At 52.7% G+C, this 26,080-nt stretch overlaps 1 protein-coding gene across 2 annotated transcripts; it reads right to left on the bottom strand.

Moving 5' to 3' along the window:
* Nucleotides 1–6,108: 6,108 nt before the first annotated feature.
* MTCH1 (mitochondrial carrier 1) lies at nt 6,109–24,994 on the bottom strand. 2 transcript variants are annotated; one of them, XM_072833224.1, is made up of 12 exons: nt 24,650–24,994; nt 20,670–20,754; nt 15,998–16,104; nt 15,405–15,482; nt 14,971–15,028; nt 14,588–14,639; nt 13,013–13,072; nt 10,815–10,959; nt 8,654–8,701; nt 8,388–8,455; nt 8,022–8,097; nt 6,109–6,947 (listed from the first exon to the last, which is right to left on the bottom strand). In XM_072833224.1, the coding sequence occupies exons 1-12, from the start codon at nt 24,968–24,970 to the stop codon at nt 6,876–6,878; spliced, it is 1,170 nt and encodes a 389-aa protein (XP_072689325.1). In that variant the 5' UTR covers nt 24,971–24,994; the 3' UTR covers nt 6,109–6,875. The 2 variants fall into 2 exon arrangements, with proteins under 2 accessions (XP_072689325.1, XP_072689326.1); XM_072833225.1 differs by having other exon boundaries at nt 10,866–10,959; nt 24,650–24,985.
* Between the last annotated feature and the right edge of the window lie 1,086 nt (nt 24,995–26,080).

Raw genomic sequence — 26,080 nt, 5'->3', positions numbered from 1 at the left:
CCGAGTGTCTGTGCTTATGCGGGGCGGAGGGCGAAGGAGGGTCTCTGAGAGTCCTGAAGAGGCTCCCCTCCCAGGCCCCAGCACCTGTCCCCTCCCCACCCCACACCATCTAGTCCTTTGGGGGCACCTTTCTTTTCCTTTCTATAACCTGGCCCCCTCCCCAACTCTTTTTAAGATTTTATTTATTTATTCATGAGAGACACAGAGGAGAGAGAAAGAAAGGCAGAGACACAGGCCGAGGGAGAAGCAGGCTCCATGCAGGGAGCCCGATGCAGGACCCAATCCCAGGACCCCAGGATCACGCTCTGGGCTGAAGGCAGACGCTAAATCGCTGAGCCACCCAGGTATCCCCCCGCCCCCTAACTCAAACTTTCAGGTGGCCAGCAGGAAGGAGGAAGGGCCCAGGGCTGACCCAGCCAGCTCCAGGAGTCACTGGCCGAGGCTAGTTGGGTTTTAGACCAAGTCAGGGAGTGGCTACAGCCTCTTTACGGGGTGCTGCGGCTCGGGCCCATCTGGTACACAAGGTCAAAAGGCTTTGCCAGCCCTGGGTGCTTTGAGGAATGCTGAAAAAGGCTTCTGGAGTCCCAGGCACACTCCCCCAGGGGAGCACAACTGGATTGTGCAGTGCTGCAGGGGAGGAAAGTGTGTGTGTGTGTGTGTGTGTGTGTGTGGCTAGCAGCAGCAAGTAACGGAGGACGGCTTGGGACCCAGATGGGGCCGGTGGGGAGGGTCAGAGCGACTGTCTACAGGCCAAAGCTGGAGCGGGAGCAGTTAAACAGGAAGCATGCAAGTCAGACCGTGTGCTAATGTGTGTGTGTGTGTGTGTGTGTGTGTGTGTGTGTGTGTGATACAATGTATTAAGACATAATATAAATTCAGATGTAACTCATATAAAATCCACCCAGTTAAAGTGTACCACCCAATGGTTTTTAGTATATTCACAGGGTGGTGCAACCATCAGCACAATTTTAGAACATTCTCGTCATGCCAAAAAGAAACCCTATTCCATTAGCAGCCACTCCCCATCCCCCCACCACCCCAAGCCCTGAGAAACCACTAACCCAGTGTCTCTATGGGTTTGTCTATTCTGATATTTTGTATCAACAGAATCATACAATAAGTGGTGGCCTCTTCTGTCTGGCTTCTTTCACTCAGCATAATCTTCTCCAGATTTATCCATGTTGTAGTGTGTGACGGTACCTCATTCCTTTTTATTACCAATGTCCCCTTGTATAGAATACATTTTATTTATCCATTTGTCAACTGGTGGACATTTGGGTTGTTTGCACTTGTTGGCCATTATGAATGATGCTGCTATAAACATTCATGTTAAAAGTTTCTGTGCAGGCATATGTTTTCATTTCTCTTGGGTATATACCTAGGGGCAGGATCATATAGTAACTGCGGATCATTCGGTCACTCTATGCTTAACATTTTTTAGGAACTGCCAACGTGCTTTCCAAAGTGGCCGCACCATTGTACATTCACACCAGCAATGTACAAAGGTTTTTGTCTCTCTACATCTTCACCAACACTCATTATGCCTTTTTAAAATATAGCCATTCTAGTGAGTGTATAGTATCATCTCATTGTGCTTTTGATTTTTATTTCCTTGATGGCTAATGATGCCAAGCACATCTTTCCATGTGCTTATTGGCCTTCGGTCTATAGAGAGGTATCTTTGAATTTTCTGCCCATTTTTTACCTGGGATATTCATCTTATTATTGAGTTGTAGGAATTCTTTATATAGTTTATATGCAAGTCCCTTCCCTGATCAGATATATAATTTTAAAATATTTTCTCTCATTCTGTGAATTTTTTCAATTTTTCTTTAGGATGTCTTCTGAACACAAGTCTTTAATTTTGGTGATATTCAATTTATTTGTTTTGTTGCTGTGCTTTTTGGTGTTATATCTAAGAAACCACTGCCTAATCCAAAGTCACAAAGATTTATGTGGGGTTTTTTAAAGATAATTTATTTATTCAGGAGCGTGCGCGCGCACACATGCGCGCAAGAGAGAGAGAGAGAGAGAGAGAGAGAGAGGCAGAGACACAGGCAGAGACACAGGCAGAGGGAGAAGCAGGCTCCATGCAGGGACCCCGACATGAGACTCGATCCCGGGCCCCAGGATCAGGCCCTGAGCCGAAGGCGGCGCTAAACCGCTGAGCCACCCGGGCTGCCCTACGTGTTTTTCTTTTTCTAAGAGTTATATAGTTTCAGTTCTATTTAAGCCTTTGATCCATCTTTAGTTGATATTTGTTATGTGGTGTGAGGTGGGTCCAACTTCATTCTTACACATGTGAATATCCAGTTGGCCAAGCGCTTTTCGTTGAAGGGGATTCTTCCTCCATTCAGTTTTTTCATTGCCTTTATCCAAAATCAATGGACTTTAAATGTGAATGTTTATTTCTGGATTTTCAATCCTGTCCCGCTGATCTGTAGGTCTACCTTATGCCAGTACCACACCATCTTTTTTTTTTCTCCAAATATTATTCATTTGAGAGACAGTATGAATGAGAGAGAGCACAAGTGGGGTGAGGGGCAGAGGGAGAAGCAGACTTTGTGCTGAGCAGAGAGCCTGATGCAGGGCTTGATCCCAGGACCCCAAGGTCATGATCTGAGCTGAAGGCACAAGCTTAACCAAACAAGCCACCCAGGTGCCCTTAGTGCCACACATACCATCTTGATTACCATAGCTATGTAGTTAAGTTTTGAAATTATGAAGTGTGAGTCCTCCAATTTTGTTCCTTTTTTTTTTTTAAATTAAGATTTTATTTATTTGAGAGAGAGGGAGCTGACACCCTGCTGAGCAGACAGCCTAACTGGGGGGTTGGGGGAGCTCCATCCCAGGACCCTGAGATCTCAACCTGAGCTGAAGGTAGATGCTTAACTGATGGTGCCACCCAGGTGTCCTGGTTCTTCTTTTTTCAAGATTGTTTAGGCTATTTTGGATCCCCTGAATTCCCATTTGGAATTTAATGTCAGCTTGTCAAATTTCTGCAAAGCTGGCTGAGATTTTGATAGGGATTGTGTAATCTTCCATATAAATCTTCCAATCCATGAACATGGCTTGTCTTTCCATTTATTTATTTACTTTTGTTTAGCAATGTTTGTAGTTTTCAAAGTGTAAACTGTATGATTTTTTAAAAATTTGTCCATATTTTATTATTTTTGATGCTGTTATGTGAAATTGCTTTATTAATTTCATTCTCACTTTGTGCAACTGTGAGTGTAAAGAAATATGATTATGTATCAATTTTATATCTTGTACCCTTGCAGAATTCATTTATTAGTTATAAAAGTATTTTTAGTGGATTCTTTAGGATTTTTTTCCCTAAAGATTTTATTTAAAAAGATTTTTTTTGAGAGAGAGAGCCAGGGAGCACACAGGCAGCAGGGAGGGACAGAGGGAGAGGGAGAAGCAGACACCATGCTGAGTGTGGAGCGTGACACAGGGCTCTCTGATCCCAGGACTCTGGAATCATGACCCGAACTGAAGGCAGATACTTAACCAACTGAGCCACACAGGTGCCCCAGGATTTTCTAAATCCAAGATCCTGTCATCTACAGAGATAGTTTTACTTCTTCCTTTCTAACCCAGATAACTTTTATTTTCTTGCCTGATTGCCCTGTATGGACCCTCTAGTACAATGCTGAGTCATGGCAAGAGAAGACACACTTGTCTTGCTCCTGATCTTAGGGGGGAAACATCAGGTTTTTTATCAGTCAGTCTAACATTAATTACTTAATGTTAGGGTTTTCATAGATGCCATTTATCAGGGTGGGCAAGTTATATTCTTAGGTTTTTGTCATAAGGGGTGTTGAATTTTGTCAAATACTTTTTGTGTCTATTGAGATGGTCATATGCTTTTCTTTCATACTCTATGTATAGAGGGTGTTACAGTATTTTTCAGATGACCTAGCTTGTATTCCTGAGCGCAGGGGTCCTTCCCTTCTTGGGCTTGTTTTCTCAAGCTAGCCCCAGGTACTATGAGGTAGTCAAGGGAGGTAGCCTCTGAGCAGAGCAGGCCTATGTAAGGCCAAACCCAACTTTCCTTGTTTGGGGATAGGCTCTACCTGCCTCCTACAAAAGCAAAAGTATCTGTGGCCAGCCCTCAAGAAACCTGTCACATGAGAGAACACATCCAAGACCAGAAGCAGGGACTTCTTTGGAAGTTCATTGCTGGGGAAATAACAGAAGACAAGACATGGTGTCCCACAGTAGTCAGGCAAGGCTGTGACAAATGGGCAGGGAGGGGATGTGTCAGCACCGCCCCTGAAGATAGGACGGCACATTCGGGGGAAGGGTGGCTGGCACTCAGACGCTTCAAGGACCAGAGTGGGGAGCACTCTACTCCAGCACCATGCCACGTGGCTCCCAGACATCTGGGGACTAGCAAAGCAAAAGGGCTACAGTAGGACCCAGCATAGGCCACTACTGCTAACTCAGGCTGCACCAGAGGACCCCAAAAGGCAGATCAGAGGACTTCACAGGTTTTTCCCATCAGAACTGAGTTTTCCAGGAGGAATGGATGGACACTAATCCCCACAAGGACATTCCCACTCCTGTCAGCCCTCTTTTTGCTGACAGCTCAGCTCCCCTCCCCAATCTAACCCCATCTCCTTTCTCAGTGAAAGACCCTGTCACTCCAGTTTCCGGGACTGATGGGAATACCAGGAGCTCCAACAGGTAGGTGAGACCTCAGCCCTCAAACACAGAAGGGTCCAGCAAACAAAGGGAGTATTAGTATTTAACATGTACAAGACCCGCATCTGAACACTGAACTGAAAAACAGTAGGGGTAAAACCTGTACTTTGCTCAACTAGAAACAGAACACCAAAGGGATTTTCTTGCCTTTCTGGGTGTGGAAGACAGCTTGGGAAGCGAGTCCAGACCAAGGTCAAGTCCCAGGCCCTACTTGGGGGCAGCACTGGCTCTCCTCAGGGTGACTGCCACACCCAGCCTCAGCCCATTCTTTACCAGAGGCGGCCGCTCCAAATGTCTGAGAGGAAGGCTGTCAGAGGGACGGGCTCTTCAGAGCCAGCTCGGGTTCCAGAGTGCCCTCAATCTGGAGCACCAGAGGAAGGAATTAGTGAAAAAAATACAATTTGAGAGTGGAGTGATAGGAAGAAAGGTTGCCCCACTACAGTGGTCAGTGCTATAGGGGGAAGCCACACTGGGCTGGAGAAAGGTCACATGCCATGAAGCAGGAATGCCTCTGAAGGGCCTCCCTTAAGGAATGGTGCCAGCCAGGCCTGGCCTGCTCGCCTTGCCACGTGCCTTCCCTTCCCTGCCATGTCAGTAGTCTGAAGTGAGGATGGCACCCCCGAAGCCTCAACGAATGGACACTTAGAGGACGCCCGCACAGGCACGCTCCTGCATTCTGGGGGCCAAGGATATATAAAGTAAACAGCCCTCAAGTCAATTGTATGAGGCCACCGGGGAAAGCCAGTTCTGCCAAAGCACCAGGCCTTCCCTCAGGGTGATCCAGCTCACATCTGTGAGAAGTAGGACCAAAGTCACCAGAGTCCACCTCTCCAAAACCACTCCCCTAGAACAAGGGCAGACACTAGGCCCCTACAACACTTGAGGAACTCGGATGGGTCCCAACTGGTATTCAAACCCCACCAGACGGAAACCTGTGGTCCCTATCTGGTAAGTTCTGCTGGTTTACAAACCAGCAGGAGCTAATTAAGGGAGATCTCTATACTTGAGCTAGGCCCACGTCTACCCCTGATGCTGTAACCAAGCAACCATTATACGGGATGACTCTTGGCAAAACTGGAGAACGTCGTTGGCAAACGGTGCTGCGTTGACCGGGGTGTGGGTGGAACACTTTCTGAAGCCAGGAGGAACTTTATAGGCACTGCCTTCCCAGTCATAGGCCTCCGCACAAGCTGCTGCTTTGTGAACTGGCATCTTGACTTCGTCTAGTTCAGGAAATCATCCAACGGCCTCCCCCCAGTGCTGATCCACACCAAGGCCCAGCACTTCTCATCCTCAGGCTAAGCTGCTCCTAGCTCCTTCTCACACCAACACAGAGGGCTGAGGAGGACTCTGCGGAGAGCCGCTAAGTTCATAAAAATAACAGACTTCCCACAAAACTCCAAATCACCACCAATACATTTATTTGAGGGAGGAAAGGTCAAATTTGATCAGGAACTTTTAAACGGCATGATACGAGACACTGGCCTGCCTAATTTCTGGGTGTTGACCACTGCACAGTAACCAGATCCTGCACGTAAGGCATCACCATTAAACGGACGAGCATTTGCTGAGGGAGACACATTCTGAGCAGTCACGTGATTTCTCACTCAGAAGATGCTGCCTTTGTATCAGCAAAGTAGTGTTGAGAAACATGAAGGCAGAACCCAGCAGGAGCTTCCTAGCACAGGCCTGGATGCGATGGCGGCCTTGTGAAAGGGGATTGTGCCCTATTTACAAAGCAGGAGAGCAATACTCCCAGCCCAGCTGCAGGGGGAGGGCTGGGGTTGACAGGGGAGATGAGCAGGGGGTGGGACCTGACCCCACGAGCCTCTTCCCATTCTACGAGGGCCTCCATTCACCATTCTCTGGCCCCTTGCACAAGACAGACTGGGCAAATCTGTGAAGGAAGGGGATTCTATCCCAATTCCCTAGCTCTACCCCCACCTTCCCCAGGCCTACCAGGCAACCAACCCATGGGGTGCAGCCTCACCCCCACCCAACCCCCACTTCTCGACAGACACACGGTGAATATGGAAACCAAAACCCAGCTGGCTGGAGCACATCTAGGTGTTGCTGGGTTGGACTCATCTGACAGGTGCCCGAGATGACTGGGCTCCACCCACGGTGGCCAGGCTGAGACACTACGTTTTTTCAGGTGATTCAGGTTACTCCAAGGCAAAGCATGATCCTGATGACACCCGGCGGAAAAGCAAGCTGGAGCCTCGGAAAAGCTGGCCCTGGATTGGAAGGAACAATCAGATCAGTGAAAGGGGAGGCCGTGCTTTCATCCTGCTCCAGAGCAAGGCCAGCATGAGACAAAGGAAGGTCCAGCAGCTCAGAGATCCCACAGGCGGGGTGTGTAGGGGAGGCCGTAGGCTTGCAATCCTAGAGGGCAAGATCAGAACGTGCTCTGTACTGAAGCACAAGAGTGGGTGGCCTTATGTCACAGGGTGTCCGGTGTCGCTGGGGGTACTCGGTAGGAAATCCCCAAAGAGGAGATTCATTGCACTTCTGGCTTCAGAGATTCCTTTGACTCCTTAACGCCCATGTGATGTGATGCACGTAGACCTGTCTGGAAACACTGGGAAGAACTGAGTCTGACTCTTGCCCCTTGCTTCCCTGCCATCCGTCTTCTTCTCAACCCTGAGGCCTGTCGCTGTGCCGGTTCCTTCCCAGATCACTGCCCCATTTTACTTCAAGGCAAACCAAGGCTAGGTGAAGCAAGGATCTGCCCTGGGCCAGACACCTGGATCCCTGACCTCTGCGCCTAAGAGCTCCAGCCAAACAGGAAGGTGCTTGGGCAGAGAACATGAAATCCCAAGAAAGACTGGCACCCTCGTCATGTGGCCCCACTCGAGCCTCAGGTTCTCCTAGGTACCAGGGATGTCTTGAAGAAGGGAGGTGTTAGCCTCGGACCCAGTGGCTGCTCCCTAGAAGTGCTCTCGGCCCCTATGTTTTCAGCCACATTACTCAAGGGCTAAGATCTTGAGCTTTACCACCTACTCCATGGGCTCCCTTACCGCCCTTCTAAGAATCTTTAAGAGTTGAAGGAGAAAAGTAGACTATGTCCACGGTAAAATCTGTAAGTACATTCAGATCTAGTAACCTCACATCCTTTCAAAAGGAAAGTGAAAATTTAATGAAAATGCCTTATACCAAAAGTCTATATTCTTTATCTTCTCTACCAATAACATTGGTTCCCATGACAATCCCTCATTCTTCCATGCAATGTAAAGCCGACACCATTTCACCTGATTGGTCTGGGGGAAGAACGGGAGGGGGGGAACCTCCTCTGTTGGGAGCTTGCTTACCTGCACGCTCAGGTATTTCCAGCAATGGATCCAAGACTTGAACACTGGGGAGTATGGAGGGAGCCCGGCCTGCAGCCTGCCCAGAGAGGACAACACATTAGACCCACTGAATGATGGGAGATGCACTAGCCACGAAAAAGGAGATCTCAAGGAATGGTGTGGAGCTGCCACCACCCACATCCTAAATCACAGGTTCAGCCCAGAGTGGAGGGGTGAAAGAGGATGTTAAGCTACCTGGTGGGCAGTGCGGGGGTGGCAAGCCTATACACAGCCCAGGGAGGAGAAAGCAGAGCACTGGACAGGCTGAGCTGGACCCCCACCCCCCACAGCCCTAGCAGGGTGCCTGAGGGAGGGGTGCACACTTACCCACAGTTGTTCACAGCCATGAGGTCACCAACCAGCAGGAAGGGGTAGGTCAGCATGCTCACTGCAATCTGAAACCCAGGGAGACCTGAGTGGCAGTGACCCCACTGCCACCACCAGTCCCAACTCCAGCTCAAGGAGCGAGGGTATCCTGTGCCCATACCCTACACCCAGGCCTGCCTCCAGCCACCACTAGAGCTGGCCTAAGTCCCACCCAGGCCCACAGGGCAGTAAAAAGGGCAGCTGGTGGAGCTGCTGGCTTGACTTACCCCCATTACAAATTTGGTATAGCTCCGGATGGCCAGGGCCTGGCTGAACTGGAGACAGAAAGGAAGACCAGTTTGCTACAGGGACCTCGGGCTGCCCTTCAGATAAGTGCCCTTGCCCCATGCTGCCTGGCCTGTGGCCCCCAAGCCCCACCCTGCACCCTGGTCTCATACACCCTCTTGACTTGGCTCCTTGCACATTGCTGTATATACTGTGTTCCCTTTTAGGGCCTGCCAGTGGCTTCTGTGGCCCTGGAGTCAGAGCCAAGAGAAGCCCCGGGAGGCGGAAGTGAGGTAAGCAGACTGAGAAGACTTCCAAGACCCAGCCAGGATGGTGAGGAGCAGAGGTACAGACAGCCTAAGTGGGACCACTGGCCGCCCACTGTGGACCCCACCAAGCTGTGAGTTCCCAGGGTCTGGCCCGTGTCTGCCTTGATCAGTATCCAAGGCTTGGGACACAGTCAAGGCTAAGTGCTCACTGAATGAAAAGACAGACGCCCGCCCGCCCGCCCAAACACCCCAGACACGGAATCCTGGTCCTGCAGCAAAGGGCAAGGGGAAACTCGAAATTTCCTGCCACTCCCTACCTTACCAAGCTTTCACTCCCTTTGGACCCCCAACATTTGAACTCTACTTTGCCCGGAAGTAGTACTTTGCCCAGTCCCCAACTAGGAAGGGGGGGGGGGGACTACCCGTGGCATGGCCATATTACCAGCTGGAGGCCCTGTAACCTTGGACGGAGGCTTGTTCTGTCACGGGTAGCCTCGTCTTAGCCTTTGAGCCACACGCAGAAGAGTACTCAAAACCCCTTTCCATAAAGCTGGAGAAAGCCAATCTGCTGTGGGACACCCCACCCCCACTAAACTACCCCCAGAACTCCAGCCTTGTTCTGTACATGACATTAACAGCTCCCCTGTCCACCAGGCCCCGAGAAACCCATGGCAGGGCCATGGGTTTGCGCTCCTGTATGTTTGAGTGCGAGCTGGTCTCCAAGGAACTACTTGAATTTGTTTATGTTGAAAGACCAATAGGACTCACCTACCCAAATCAAACGGCCAGACCCAATTTCCCCCTGAGAAATTCTCAGCTGGGGTGAGACATTCTTCACCACAGACACATGCCCAGACATATACTCCCCCGGAGCTGCCATCCTGGGGCTCAGACACAGACCTATGAACCCCCAGACCACCCCATGAGGTGCCTCTGACAGACAGGCCCCCAGCCCACCTATCCTTTCAGAAGGACTAATGCCTCCTCACACCTGACTCAGCCTGCTGAGGTCTGTACAGACCAGGCTGTGTAGACCACTGCTAACAAAACAGCCAGGTGCGCCTGCATCGTACACTTCCTAGGTGACCTAAAAAGCCTCAAGGCGGGCGAAACGCCCTTGGCCTGGCACAGGGAAAGACCTAGTCCCAACCCTGTTGATTCCTAGCCAAGTGCCTCTGGAGAGCCTTCCTATCTCAGGGTTTCAACTTCTTTACCGGTAAAATGGGACATTACACCTGTACTGTTCCCTTCATAACTGGGGTGCTGTTGGGATCAAGTGTCCTAGTGTTCACAAAAGGGTTCTGAAAAGCATAAAACGTTAAGCAAAAGTTAAAGGGTTATTAGCTAGTCTGTGTCCTGATTTCCTGATTCGTAGTTGGGCTACTGCCTTGGATAAGCTGGGATCTGTTTTATTTCTAGTTTGCCCAAGGACGGGCTTTCCATGAGCTCCTCCAGGTCTGGTTACGGATCTTGAATCTTTCCTCTCTCCTGAGCCCAATCTCCCCAGAGGCAAAGCTGACCCCAGGACAAGAGGTCCTCATAGGGGGTCCCTGGGCGGCTCAGTCAGTTAAGCGTCTGACTCTTGATTTCAGCTTCAGATCATGATCTCGGGGTCCTGGGAATCAAGCCCTATTGGGCTTCATGCTCAGCAAGGAGTCTGTTTAGGACTCATTCTCCCTCTGCCCCCCCCTCCTCGCTGTGCTTGCTCACTCTCTCCCTCTAAAATAAATTAATAGATTTTGGGGGGAATAAAAAAGGTCCTCCTAGACTACTCCCCAGAGACCCTCTCTAGCCCTCAGGGCCTTGTGCTAAGGATCCCAGGGTCCTGAGTCTGCCCCAGACCCTGGGTATCAACAGTACATGGAAAGATCGACAAGTCCTTGTTCCAACCAACCTGGGAACCTGGATTCTGGTCGTTTCCCAGCCCCCCTGGGGTGTCACTCACGCTGTCATCCACCAGGTAGGCATTGATGAAGTGGGCCAGCAGGTTACAGCCCCACAAGAAAACCACATCGCCCAGGAGATGAGGGATTAAGCCGCTAAAAAACAAGGTGAGCAAAGATGAGCAGGGGAGGGAGGGGACCATTTCTTGGAGGCTCCATGCCCAGGAAGGAGGCAGGGATGTTCCAAGCTCAAAACTTCAGCATATCCTAAGTACAGTCTCAGGAAGAAAGCCTACAGGGGCCCACATGGGCCCACAGCTAACCACACCAGGAAGACGGCGTTCTTTTCTCCATGGTTGTCACACCCCACATGAGGCCACAATTGGTTTACGGTCTCACAAGTGGTTTCAAACTACAGAGGCCACGCCTCAAGATGTGAATGTTGCTCAATCTGGGATCTTTCAAATGTAGATTATGAAACAGGGCCTACACATTTATAGTTTTCTCCTGGTCTCTTTACCTAATCAACTCTCACAAGACACTCTGCTCGATGCATGTTGTCTTTACCCCTAGAATGTTCCATTGAAAACATTCCATACAAGCTTTTGCAAGGAGGGCTGTTAAAGGGATGGCCTTCCAAAGAAACAGCCCTACAAACTGCTATGGAAGATCCCTAAAATACACTAAGGGCAAAAAGCCAGGATGAGATCAATAGGACCCATGTGCTATTATTTTTGTTTTTGTTTTTTTTTATGTGTTTATGTGCTTGTTTAGATACAGAGCAACTTGGAAAACTCTCCAGGAGAAGGATGCCTACCTCTTGGGAAGGGTGGCAGAGAGTTTAGAATCTTTAAAAATCTTATTTTCAAAATATTTGAGGAGGTCAAAAGAATATATGCAACACATGTACGTGATAAGGGATATGAAGAAACTGAAGTTTCGTGTATGCAATCTCTAATCTTGACTCCTCCACCTGTGCTCAGACTAACCATTCCACATGCTTTGGTGCTTTCTCTGTGTTGGAACACGTACTAGTATCACCCAGTCTGCAAATACGCGAAGAACAACAGAACCTGACAGGTAAGCGTGTTCTGTGTCAGAATCTCTTCACATGCTGGAAGAGGACTCTGTAAAATGAGCATGGAAACTGTCAGCTGTGGTGACATGTAGTTTTATGTCTGATGTACTAGTCATGTGAGCAAATATTCACGTATATTTACACATATACATACACGTATATGTGAATATATGAGTGTGAGAGTATTATGTGTGTGTGTGTCTATATTAATCAAGGTTTGTCAATCTTGGCACTACCGTCACTTAGGGCTGGATAATTCCTCCTTGTGGGGGGCTGACCTCTGCATTATAGGATGCCTAGCAGCACCCCTGGTCTCTACCCTCTAGATGTTAATTGTGACAAGCAAAAGATGTCTCCAGACATTTCGAGTGTCCCTTGGGGGCAAAATTCACATCCTGGTGAGAACCATGTATTACATATGCACACACACACATCCACCTGCACGGCCATTTCTCGGTTGCAGGAGATCCTAAATAAAAACTCCTGACCAACTGTGAAACCACAGTGAATTAACAGAGAACCACATTATCTAGTATGTTCCATACATAACAGCATGTCTGTTACTGCCAAGACCTTAAGGCAAAACAAAAGACATCTGTTGAGCTTGGCTTTGGGGTCTGCTTGTGGTTTGTTCTGACTAGACGCAGTTTTTTGGTATAAACTTTCTGTTTTATAGGTAAATGTAAGGCGGGTGTGAGACGCCAAGGGTGGCAGGGGTCTATGGTTCTCGGGAGGCCGTGGGGGCCCAACAGAGTCAGATCTTTTAGGAGAAGCCAGAGATGTGGATTGCTATGTGAAATACCCGAAATGTTACACAAAGTGCCCTGGGCCCAGGCCCACTCCCACTCCCAGGGCCAATGGGAGGAGCCAGTTGGTCCAGTTCCCTCTGTGTTGGACAAACAGTACCATTTCTGCATGAGCCGTGATCTGCAAAGGGCTGAGCAGCTTTGGTCCCCATGATCCGTGGCTCACACATGCCATGGAGCTCTACGGAGCCGGAATGCAGCTCGCAGGAGGGACAGAGCCCCGTGATTAGTCTGAGCCTGGCGGCTACGGCCTGAGAGGTTGAGAACGTGTATGTTAGTAGAGCCATGCCAAGTGGCCAGCGAGGGGGTATGTAAACTCACGTACACAAAGAATCCCAGCAGCCCCTCCTCTTTGAAAATCTTCCCAATGGAGCTCAGCACGCCACTGTGAAGAAGGGAAGACAGGGCTATGAGGTGACCCGGTCACCCTGGAGAAGTCCGCCCCCTGGTGTGGAGGAGAGCCCACCATCCCTGCTCGTGGCTAGTCCTGGCTGGGACAGTCCTGGCTGGGACGGGGAGGGGAGATTCTCTGTTACCAGGCAGAAGCCAAGTGCAGAAGGTTAGAGGGCACCTGTCTGGGGGTAAGGGGTGTTTACACAGTTCATAGAGACAGAAAACCCACTCATCCCAGGACAGAAGCCCAGTGGTTCCCTACTGCTGCTTTCTGGGGATCTGGAATTTGGGAATTAGCCTGCCAGGCTGGGCTACTGCAAAGGCAATGGGTCTTTCTCCTACCTGGCCCGAGGGCTTATCTCTGAAGCAGCCTTCCAACACAGAAGCCTGCATTCCTGACAGCGTGGGGGGTGCTGCCAAGAGGGGAACCTCCTGCCCAGAGGGCAGAGAAGGAACACAGGATCCTGCAGCAGGAGGCCCTGGAACCAGACCCCACGGATACAGCCTGGGAAAAGCACCTGGCCCTCCCCAGGAGAAGCTCAGAGATCAAAGGACAGGCTGGGGTCTTAGGTATGAAATGCAAAGGAGGCTCAAGAGCAATGTCTGGGACTTGTGGCTAGTGATGCCAAGTGGCCCGTCCTACATGGAAGCCCTTCAAAGCCTAGGCGGCAGAGGAAGCTTAGAAGAAATATGGACATGGAGGGAACCAAAGCCCTGGCTAGCGCTCCTCCCAAGGCACCCAGCCCTGCCAGGCCCCACAGCCCTTTCTGGAACAGTGGCTTGGCCCACTGGGGCCAAGTCTCCTGGTCCTATCAACTTCATGTTTCAGTTTGGGAGAATGAGTTAATTTCCCATTAGTGAACCCAAAATGAGGCTGTGGCAGCAGAGATGCCTGGAGCAGTGGTCCCACAGGACAGCTGCAGAAAACGATAGAAGCCAGGTTAGAGCCCAAGGAAAGGTCACAGAGACTGTCCTCCTGCCACGTGCTTCTAGGATCCGCCTCCTGTCCTGTATTGAGCTTTGCTGGGACAGGGAGGGCATAGGTGCCACAGGGAAGGGTTGTGTCCCCATAGCCATGCCCCCGTAGCACCCAGCTCAGTGCTGGGCACAGCAGATGCTGGGTATTTGGTAAACAACCGAAGGGACAGGCTCATACCCACAGGGTGGACAACCTCTTAGCAAAAAATGAAAGGAGCTACCAGTCACTTCTATGACAGCTGGAGAAATGGTTAGGGCCTGACTAGGGGGCTCAGGATGGAACCTAGCTCAGTCCCAAATGGCACAATCCGAACCAACTCCACTCCCACTCACCCCCTCTGCAGGGCTGCCAGCATTATCCAGGACAGCCCTGGACACGAAACGGACACGACTACGGCAGCCATTACCAAATTCCTCTGAAGTTAGCACATTAGGGACAAGGGACAGCAACTGACCCCAGCACGGCCTGTCCTGGCACACTCTGACTGGTGACAGGGCCACTCCTGCCAGTCCTAGAAGAATTACCCACCTGTATTTGGCCTCCCGTCCCACAAATTGGACCATGCAGCGCATTGAGATGACTGAGGAAAAAGAAACACACAAGGGTAACATGGTGGCCAAAGCCCATGGCCCCCAGCTGTGGGGTGCCCAGGGCAGTGGCCACTGCACATGGCCTGTGTCAGAGCGCAGGAGGGGAGAAGGGCCTTGGGGAGTCCCCATTGCACCCCATGACCACAGAGGCCCAGTCCTTCTGCCTGGGAAGGGCCCCAGCTCCCTCCGGACAGGACTCCTCACCAATCTGTCCTCAATGTGGTTTCAGTGGAACACTCCACTTCCCAGTGATCCACCACCACCCAGCTACCATTCACAAGGGGTTATCCCACATCTGAGGTCTTCAATGAGGTGGCTCACCATGCAGGGGGTGGGCCAGCATGCGGGACACACACTGCATCATCATCTCGTAAGAGGTCTGGAAGAGAGCAGAGGGTGGGGACTCGGCCTGGCCTCTCTCTGGAACTGGCACGCAAGGGGAACCACAAGCTCTGATGGGGGAATACTGGGATCCCACACCCTCCAGTGGACTCGGCCTACTTTGGATCACCCCTTGTTACCCATCCTCCATTCCTATCATCCAGGAGTGCTGCTGAGTCTTGGACTAGGCCCCGTGATGGCTGAGAGGCTTTCTGCTATTCCTTGCAGTGCCGGTGCCAGGGCTCCTTCCATGTCCCACCCTGCCCATGCACACACGAGGAGCCAAGTCTATGTCTCTTCAGTGACCTGCCTGACTCAGTGGTAAAAAATAATCAGCTCCTCTCCTAGGGCCTCTCCCGACTCCAGATACCCACCTCCTTCACTACTTTCTTCAGAGAAGTCTTCATGTCATCCTTGTTGGTCACCTGCTCGATCTCATCCGGAGGGAAAACCTGAGATACAAAAAAACAAAGGAGTGGGGTGCCTGGCTGGCTCTGTCGGTACAGCATGCGATTCTTCTCAGGGTGGAGAGTTCAAGCCCCACATTGGGGTAAAGCTTAATTAAAAACAAACAAAACAAAGGAGGGCCAAAACCAAAGTACAGTTATGCCTCTTAAATGTAACTCTTAAGGGGCCGGGACAGCTGAAACCAGCTCGTTTTCCCTGTAGCTGGGTCCACCCCGGAGAGCCCCAGGGCTGGAGCTCGGTGCGGCAGGGGGAGCCCCTGCTTGGTGTCACACCCGACACCTGGTGTCACACTGTGGGCAAGCAGCAGCAGGCATACGGGGCAGGGCCCTTCCCAATCAAGGAGATGTAGTGTCAGACTCCCAGGGCTCAGAGCCTGGCTACAGTGCTGGGGTGTAGACCGGGAAAGGAGAGATGGACCAGTGTACATAGCTGCCCCTGGGGCTAGCAGGGAGTTTGGGGAAACCTCAGGCAACCGCTCCTAGCTTCACCCCAGGCTCACCTTCTTCATACTGCCCCGGGTCACAGTGGAGAGGGCGTTGGACATCAGTCGGGGGCTCAGGCCTCGGAACAGCCCTATCTTCCCATCCACCTGCACTATGTACTTGGCTGTAACAAAGCAGAGGTGGCCATGTCATGCCCAGCCCAGACACACCCACCCTGGGCACATTCACACCCAGGCCAGCTACAGCCTGTCCCTCGGTGCAGGCAGACTTCAGTCACAGAAGGGGACAGCTATCTATTCAAAACTCCAGACATAATCAGGCTCCAGCCCCAAAACCTTCTCTAACCCATTTCTTTTTACAAAGCCTTCAAAATGTATTTTTGACCAACAAATTCACACATTTTAGCTTTGGAAAAAGTATCTGGCAAGCTCAGCTAGTCTTTCAACTCAGCAACTTCAGTGCTACAACCCAAAAACCAATTCTGTTGTTTATAAGAAATGTTCAAAAAAAAAAAAATGTTTTTTTTTTTTTAAAGATTATTTATTTATTTATCAGTGAGATAGAGAGAGAAAGAGGCAGAGACACAGGCAGAGGGAGAAGCAGGCTCCACGCAGGGAGCCTGATGTGGGACTCCATCCGGGGTCTCCAGGATCATGCCCTGGGCTAAAGGTGGCTCTAAACCGCTAAGTCACTGGGGCTGCCCAAGAAATGTTTTTCCTTGTGGTGCCTGGCCAGCTTGGTCAGAGAAGCATTCAGCGCTTGATCTCGGGTTGTATGTTCAAGTCCCATGCTGGGTGTACAGATTACTTTTAAAAAAGTTTTCTTGGAGTAGGAAGAAAAAGAAAAAGGCAGAGAGTGCCTACGGGCAATGATGAAGTATGCAACCCAAGGGAGGAAAAAAAGGAAAGGAAGAAAGGCTCAGGAGTGTCCTCTGAGCACACCATGGAGAGCACTGTCCTCATCCTGTCTCTGTGCTGCAGAGGGGCCCCCACCTGGTATCCACTAGCATTTATGAATCAGACACGAGGTGGGGGGATAGGCGAGGCAGTCAACATAACTAGTGGAGAAGTAACCAGAATTGGCACCAAGGAACTATTCTACAGAAAAAACTTAAGCAGTCAGGGAAGCTAGACCCCACCTGTGTGAGTCAGTATTTTTTCCTTTTTCTTTTGTTTTGTATTAATTTTATTTTTTAATATTTATCTATTTGACATGGAGCGGGAGCGAAAAAGAGCACAAGCAGACAGGGAGAGGGAGAAGCAGCTCCCCAATGCGGGGATTGATCCCAGGACTCAGGATCTGAGTTGAAGGCAGACACTTAACTGACTGAGCCACCCACAGTTGCCCCCCCACCCTTTTTAAAGATTTATTTATTTGAGGGATCCCTGGGTGGCGCAGAGGTTTGGCTCCTGCCTTTGGTCCAGGGCACGATGCTGGAGTCCCGGGATCGAATCCCACATCGGGCTCCCGGTGCATGGAGCCTGCTTCTCCCTCTGCCTATGTCTCTGCCTCTCTATCATAAATAAATTTTTAAAAAAATTTTTAAAAAAATTATTTATTTTAAAGAGCAAGAGAGAGTGAGCATGTGTGTGAGCAGGGGGAGGGCAGAAGGAAAGAATCTCAAGCAGACTCTCGATGAGCACAGAGCACGCTGCAGAGCTTGATCTCAGGACACTGAGATTATGACTTGAGCCAAAATCAAGAGTTGGAAGCTCAACCAACTGAGTCACCCAGGTACCCTGATAGTCAGTACTTTTTCATTAGGGTCTTTAAAAGGATACTTAATGTTTCATTTCTTTTCTTAAAGATTTTTGTTTTTTTTGAGAGACAGAGCATGTCTGTTGGGGGCGGTGAGCAGAGGGAGGGGGACAAGCAGACTTCCCCAGCAGAGTGCAAAGCCCAACATGGGGCTGATCCCAGGACCCTGAGATCATGACCCAAGCCAAAGCCACGAGTCGGACACTTAGCGGACTAAGCCACCCAGGTGCCTCTAAAGATTTTTATTATTTTTTTTTTTAATTTTTTTATGATAGTCACAGAGAGAGAGGCAGAGACACAGGCAGAGGGAGAAGCAGGCTCCATGCACCGGGAGCCCGACGTGGGATTCGATCCCGGGTCTCCAGGATCGTGCCCTGGGCCAAAGGCAGGCGCTAAACCGCTGCGCCACCCAGGGATCCCTCCTCTAAAGATTTTTAAGTAACCTCTACATCCAAGATGGGGCTCAAGATCAAGAGTCACATGCTCTACTAGCCAGGTGCTCCAATGTTCCATTATTTTATTTTATTTATTTACTTTAAAGATTTTATTTATTTATTCATGAAAGCCGGGGGGGGGGGGGACACAGAGAGAGGGAGAAGCAGACTCCATGCAGGGAGCCCACTGCAGGACTCGATCCTGGGACTCCAGGATCATACCCTGGGCCGAAGGCAGAGGCCAAACTGCTGAGCCACCCAGGGATCCCCCTTTTTTAATATAAACTTTCAAACTAAGCTCAAAAGGTGATATATTTTTATAAACACTTTATATATTTCTCTATACCTAGAAGCTAGCAGAACTTTCTCTCAGACACTGGACTCCCCTTCCAGACCCGATTTCAGCTCCTTAGCACCACGCAGTGGCAGGAACCAGCAAAAATGTCTTTCTCTCCACTGCAACACGTCTGCCAACCCAGCAAATTCAATGTTACTGTTAGAAGAGGCTTGACTGGGGCCGGGGAGCACATGTTCTCCACCTATTTGGCTTTCTGAGATGGGGGTGGGGCTGGAAAGAGAGAGAGAGGAGGGGACAGGACACTGGGTGACGTGGCTGGGTGCCAGGCTTCACAGAGTGAACAGGCAGGAGGAAGGTTTATTTTGGGGGAGGGGAGCTCTAGCCAGCAACGAGAGGCAGGCAGGATAAAGCCTCAGTGTGATCCAGTGAGTCACTTAGCCTCTTTCTATCCAATTTGCCCACCAGTAAAAAAGGAGTAAAGACCCCTATTTCTTCTCAACTCAGAGACGATTTATGAATAAGAGAGAACAGAGAAATTAACGCAAAAATGTCTACAGGGGCGTAAGTGGGCCCAAAGAGTCCCATGGCCAGCCAGGGCCTGTCATTCCATGGTTTCTCTGCATTCCCTGGAAAATTCTCCAGGAAGTTCATTCTGTTGCGCCCAACAATGCCGTGACGGCTGTGGCATTTTTGATCATGGCCTGGAGAGAAGTAGACATCATCCAGACAGTAGACAGACAGCTGAGCCCCCCGCTCACGTGAGAGCAGGCAGGGTTATCCAAAACCGCCCAATGGCCATCTGTTTACAGCATCTGGACTAAACATTATATACGCGGGGTGAGCAGAAGCACCTCAGAACTCCGTTCATCATCTTTGCAAGAGGCAAGATGCGGCTAAGACCCTCCACCTTGAGTCCTTTTGGGAATGACTGCGTGATGCGAGTAGAGGCAGTCTGGGTTCTCACCTGGGGTCCCTCATGAGGCTAGAGCATGCAGAGAAGCCATAGTGGGGCGCTGGCAGCCCGCCACCCCAGCTTCCCATGACCCCAGCATTAGCTTTGTGTACCGGCTTCACTGTGCAATGGTCAGGGCGCCTGCCTACGACTATGACTTCCCCCTTCCCTTCACTGACAGTTTCTAAATAAAACCAAGTATGAACACGTTTCCCCACAAAATGACATGTTTTGCTTGGCCTCAGACGACTCAACATCACAGCAGCAAAAATGGAAAAGAAACTCAGGATATCAGATTCTGCCAAGAGCGTGCGGAATACAAAAAAAAAAAAAGTGATAGGAGGCAAAGCCCCCGGTTATTCAGCAGAAAGATTTTCAGAGAACATTCTAGACTGACCAAATAGGTATGAAGAGCACAAGGGCAGGAAGCCTGAGGCAATCAGCCAGGCGGTGAACGTGGAGAGCTAGGGCACATGTCAAGAAGTTCAGTGAGGGTGCCCTGGAAGGGAGATCCTGATAGTGGGCTAGAGAAGCCTTAGCCAGCTGGCACACGGGGGGCCCGGGGACGAGCAGTGAGGGACAGCCAGGTGGGCAAGGTGGCATCGGGCGCTGTGGCTGTGGCGGGCTTCTGGGGAAAGACCACCCTCCCCACTAGCCAGCAGAGCTGCAGGAGGAGCTGGGGGTACCTGTGAGAAGGACCTGCACGCAGAAGCTGCACAACCGTGCAGACGAGGAGCGCGGGCCAGAGGAGGGAAGCGGCCTGCCCGAGCTCTTCAGCTGGCCAGGGCATGCCAGAGGTGAAGCGCCATGCACCGCACGGTGTGCTCTGCACCCCGTGCAAGGAGATGCCCAAGCGGGGCCCACCACCTGGGGAATGCAGGGGAAGGAGCCGGAAGGACAAGAACCCAGGAAGTCCCTGAAAAAGGCCTCCTGCTGGAGAACAGGGAAGCAGAAAAACTGGTAACGGGACCAGGCTGCTCAGAAAGCAAAAGGAAACCTCCCTGGATCCCCACTTCCAGGCACGACTTGGGGCAGCAGGGATGACAGGGCCCAGTGTCCCGGGCTGGCCCCTGGGGCTGCCTGGGCTGGCCGCTGGCAGCTGCGGGCAGTGGAGCTGGACCATAGCTGTATTGTTCACCTGCTCCCGCCCTGGCGGCTTCCACACCCTCCACCCTGCCAGTTCCGACTCTGGGGGCCACACTGCCCAGCCTGTTCCCCCTGGGGCCAGCTGGGCCTGCTCCCTGTTTTTGTCCGTGTGGGCTCTCCTGCCTGGGAAGCAGACTCACCATAGGTGAAGAAGCTCGGCAGATAGAGGACCTTCCTCCCCAGCACATTGGTCCCAATGGTGGGGGGCATCGGCTCATGACCCACCTTCAGAATCAACAAACACAAAAGGAAGGTCAGATGTTACTGCGGATCCAGTCCCCTGCCGCTCATGCCCCCAGGTCCTGCCTCTTCTCCCACAAATTCCAATGCCGTTCTTGGTGGTGTCCTCAGCAAAACACACCAGAAACATCATCGGCGTCCAGAACCATCAGCAATGTATAAGCTCCCGACAAAGGGAAATGTCTAGCCCCAGATCCCACCCTGTCCCCCAACATTCGCACTTTCAAGTTCCAGACATTTCCAGTGCAGAGATCCCCACTGTTACGTACTTCGAACCCTGCACTCACCGCAGAATAAATCTTAGTTAATTCCCACCTCTGGGCTAAAACTTAGTCTGATCTCAATCCCCAATGTGTCAACACCAAAACACACCACCCCCACATCTCAGGCCAGAACTTCAGAGAGCGCAGCTCCAAGTGACCCACCCCAGATGCACCTGACACTCAAGTTCCTTACTGCACCCTCGGCAGATGCCAACAAACCTGTCCCTTTCGCTCCCAGAGCAAACTGTTACCTCCAATCCTGGATGCTCCTCAAACAATTCCTCCTCTGTGTTCTAATCTTGATCACTTCATATCCCTGAGACAGAATCACCCCCTCATTTCCATAGGGCTATCATAATTCTCACGTAGAATAGTTATAATTATGGTACCCCTTAAATCTATAGAGGAGGGAGGACACAGCCACCCACACCCCTAGGAGGAGAGGGGTGTCTCTCCTGAGGGGTGAGGCCATTTATTATGCTGCCAGCTGATGAGGAGAGAGACTCTCTGCCGCCAGGCAGGAAGCAAGGGATCTAGGAGATCAGCACTTAAGTGGGGTGCGAGAAGTCCCCTTCCCAGGCAGAGGGCCAGGACACAAGCCCTATCTCTCACAGGAGGCCAACCAAGCCCCCAGACCAGAGCAGCTCCCTTTGGATGCAGGAGAGAGCAGAAATGGTAGGGTTGGGAAGCTCTGCCTTAAAAACTGGACTATGTATGCTTCTGGTGTTTTCCTGGTCCAATTCCCTCTCTTCTTTGCCTGAGTCAAGTGTTTTTGAAAGTTCTGAAGGTTGTGCATTGTGGATGTGGTTCTGAGCTACATGACAGATCACTGACTATAAATTAAGAAATCCCCTCCATGATGGCCACTTTCTTTAAAAAAAAAAAAAAAAATTCCTAGCCCAGGGGAGTTGAAGGAAAGGGATGAGCCAGCTGACCCTAGCAATCAGCCCTCCCCTTCTAGACCTTTCTCCTTCTTGGATAAACGCTCCAAGGTTCTGACTTAAGTTTTGATCTTGTCCCCTTCTATAGGTGGTATTCCCCTTTATAGACCTTCAACTCTTGAGTCTGAGCTGCTGTTCTGTTGCTGTCCCACTCAGTCTAGTTAATTTGGGAGTCCTAATGGTTCCATCTGCACCTTTAAATCTGCTATGTCCCTTCCTCCCAGGGCCCCCCAATCTGTTGAGTCTTTTTTTTTTTTAAAGATTTTATTTATTTATTCATGAGAGACACAGAGAGAAAGAGGCAGAGACACAGGCAGAGGGAGAAGCAGGCTCCATGCAAGGAGCCGGACGCGGGACTCCATCCCAGGACCCCGGGATCACCACCTGAGCCGAAGACAGACGCTCAACCACTGAGCCACTCAGGCACCCCAAGTCTATTTTTTCTTAACTTCCACCTGGGTTTATCAAAGGCACACATCTCAGCCCCATTCCCCTCCTCCTCAAATTTCCATGACTTATGCCCAAGTCACATGCACCCTATTTCCCCCCCAAATGTGTTAACCTAGTCCTGACCACAGCCAGAGCTATGGCTCTGCATCAGGCACTGGCAGGACCAGTTTATCACCCTCAAAATTCCAACTCCTGCAACCTGACTTGGATGAACCCTGATCTGAGGCCCCACGTGAGCTAGCCAACCCCCAAATCTGCCCTGTCAATCCTGCCACCTGCCCGCACACACTGGGAGCTGCCTTTTTTGCAAACTGTTGCTGATTCCTAAACTGTATTAGGATTTTGCCCTAAAACAAGTTACCCTGAGCACCAGCTAGGTTCAGACCAGACCAACTACCTCACCCAGTTCTTTTTAACCCTTCGGCCTCCCTCGTTCCCAGTCCCCTCTTCAAGCCACACGTTTTTCAACTCTCTTCTCGAACCCGTATGCCAAATCCACTGTGAAGCCATTTCGTTCATGTGAACGAGCACTCCCTACCCTGCCAATTCCTTGTGTACTCCAGCATCCTCTACCCCACAGACCTTCCTACCTGCCACTCTAAAAACCCAGCCCTCACTCAATCTCACTCCCTCAGACGAAAAACTTAGCTCCCGTACCCTTACTTCTCAGGTAACATCAGTTCCAAAGCCCCCCACTTTCTCTCCCAAACCTATAATCTCTACTGCCGAAACTCCAATCCTAATTCCCTCTGTAAAACAGCCCTCGCTCAAATGCCAGTCTCAATCTTCCCCCACCAGCCGTTTTCAAATATCAGTCCCCATCAGATGCTAGTCAGGCACCTGATGTCCCAGACAGGATCTCCTCATCCCTTGTCCTATTCACAGTCACACCCGCCCCATTCCTCAGACCCCAGATTTCAACAGCTCCCATTCCAACTGTATATCACACTCTCCGTCCAGTTGCAAAGACGGCAAACCTGGCACCCACTTGCCTCCACTCAAATCTCAAATTCTGGTTGGTCTCCATGTCAGTGTTCACCCCTTAGATTACCCTAACTGGAAGATTCTAGGCGAACTCCTCAGTTATCAGTGCAGGCCTGGGCCACCCCCATCTAAACCGAGCGGTCTCAGTCTTGTCCACCTAATTCCAAACGCATTCCTTCCACCTGGCCTCCCTCCAGCTCAATCTCGCTCTTTTTCAAGCAGCCCACTTCATCTGCAAGGCCTTGCTGGCCACAACCACGGGCCAAGGGCCCCTACGGGCTCCATTCCAGAGTCATCCCGACCTTGGCCTCGGTTTCTGCCAGACTCGACCGATCCTGCCACCGTGTGTCCCAACCGCCCCTTCTGCCCAATTCCAACACTCCATAACCCGTCCCCCCGCAAACAAGGACTGCGAGTGCCATCTCCCGACCCTCCAACTGCGACTTTCATTTTCTCTTCCAAATGCGTCATCCCTTTCCCCCTAAAAGCCTCCACCTCCTCCTCCTCCTCGGTCCCCTCTCCAGGCAAATCTCCACCACACCCCTCCCCCACCGCGTCGCCCTATCGGTTCCCCTCCCTCAAAACGCGTCACCCCGTTCCCTCCTCCCACCAAACCTGTCGTCGCCATCAATTCCAGAGCCCCCATCTCCAGCGAGCGCGTAGCTCTCCCCCGCTAAATCCCTCGCCTCCGCCCTCTCCCACCAAATTCCCTCGCCGATACATCCACCGCCCCCGCCCGGGTCTTGATGCCCTCTCCTCCCTCCTAAATTTTGGGCCCCGGCCTCCAGTCCTTTGTCCCCATCCCTGTCAAACCCAGACCTCTCGCTCCCCTCTCCCCTCAATACGCGCTCTTCACCGAAATACTCCGCCTCGGCCCCCGGCCCCCGGCCCCCGCCCCTCCCCCATTCCGCGGCGTCCCGGCTCGCCGCCAAACGCTGCCCCTTCCCTCCTACTCCAAGCTCGTCGCCGCCCTTCCTTCATCCTCCAAGCCCCCGTGCCCTCGGCCCCTCCCCTGCACCCACCCCACCCTCTCCCAAACCTGTCGCCTCGACCCCCTGGCCGCCGTCCCCGCCAAGCCCCTCAACGCTCCCTTCGTCTCCCACCCCTCCAGCCCCCCAGGCCTGCCGCCCCCGCCCCTCTCCCCAACTCCGTCGCCACGGCCTCCCTGCCCCCATCCCCCCAGGTCCCGGCCTGCCACCCGCACAGCAGCCCCGCCTGCCGCAGCGCCCCCCGGCCCCCCACCTGGATAAGCAGCTTCACGTAGAGCAGCGGGTGGCTGAGCGCCGTGACGCCCGCGCCCAGCGCCACGAACAGGGCCTCGGTGGTCGGGGCGTTGTCCCCGGAGCCCAGGCCCCCGGACGCGCCGTCCATCCTGCGGGCGGAGGGCTGCGCCGCAGGCCGAGGGTGGCGCGGGTGCGCACGGTGCGCGGGCGGCGGATCGCGAGCCCGAGCCTCGACCCCGGCCGCCGCTCCGCCGCGAGCTCCCGCTCCTGCTCCGGCTCCCGCCATCCCCGCGGCGCCGCCGCGAGCCCAGGGCGCCACTTCCGGGTCCGAGGCCCCCATGGCGCCGGGCGGCGAGGTCACTCCCCGTCACGTGACGGCAGGCGCCCCGCCCCCAGCAGGCGTCGGGGGGCGGGGCCGGGCCGCACCACCGGCGGCCGCGGGGGGGCCGGGGCGTGCGGCGCGGCGGGTGGGGCGCGCGGGACGTGGCCCTCGGGCGGGCTGGGGGCCTGGCACAACCGTGGGCGGCGGGCCGGGGGCCGGCGGGCGCAGGCGGCGCGGGCCGCGGCTGCCCGGGGTGTGGAGGCTGCGGCCGGCGCGGGCGCTCCCCCGGCAGCCCGCGCCCGCCCTCGGAGGGCGGCCCCGCCGGCCCGACGCCCCCGGCAGGGTCCGAGGCCCGCGCCTGCAAGCCCCCGCCCCGGCTCGGCGTTCTCGCGGCCCCGCGCCAGCCCCTGCGGCCTGCGAGGCCTCCCCGCGGGGCCCGAGCTGCTCCGCGGCCTCGGGGCTCTGCTTCCCCCCTTGCCGTCCGCACTGGACCGAGCCCAGGCGCCCCTTAGCCCTTGGAGTTGAGCCTTCGCGGCGTTCCTTAGAGCCACGGGTAGAAAGGTGTTTTGCCCTAAAGTACTTGCTTCTCTCCCGCAGGCGATGCCAAGGGTTTTAACGCGTCTTTAAGTGGGAGGATATGCAGGCGCCGTGCCAGGCTCCGGGAGCCTCGAATCTCAGTGAGCACTGGAGCCGGCCCTAAGTCCCGCTCCTACGCGCCAACGCGGTGAGGCGCTGTGCGGCGCGCTGGCTGCAGAAGGACCTGGAGCGGCGCCGGGGCGGCTGCGGGCTTGGGCTTGCGGGGGTTCTCGGCCTCCGCCCGGCTCTACCTCTGCAGCCCCGCCGGGCTCCATGCTGGGCGTGGAGCCTACTTAAAAAAAAGAGAGAGATCCCCGTGACAACCCTGCAAGGAAGGTGTTAATTACAGCAAGTACCCTGTCCCTGTTTGTAACCGTGCCCACCCTCACCCCCAGCAAGACCACCCCCAAGACACCTGGAGCAGTGCCGTGCTGGTAGAGAAGGTGCTCAATAAATGTTTATACGGAAAACAATGGAGCATCCCAGAGTCCGCAAGGACACAGCAGTGGAGCACCTCGTCTCTTGGCCTGTACTTATCCTGTATTCGTTGTG

Source organism: Canis lupus, chromosome 7, assembly GCF_048164855.1.
Source record: "Canis lupus baileyi chromosome 7, mCanLup2.hap1, whole genome shotgun sequence".
NCBI lineage: Eukaryota > Metazoa > Chordata > Mammalia > Carnivora > Canidae > Canis > Canis lupus.
This window is presented reverse-complemented; position numbering and strand designations above follow the sequence as displayed.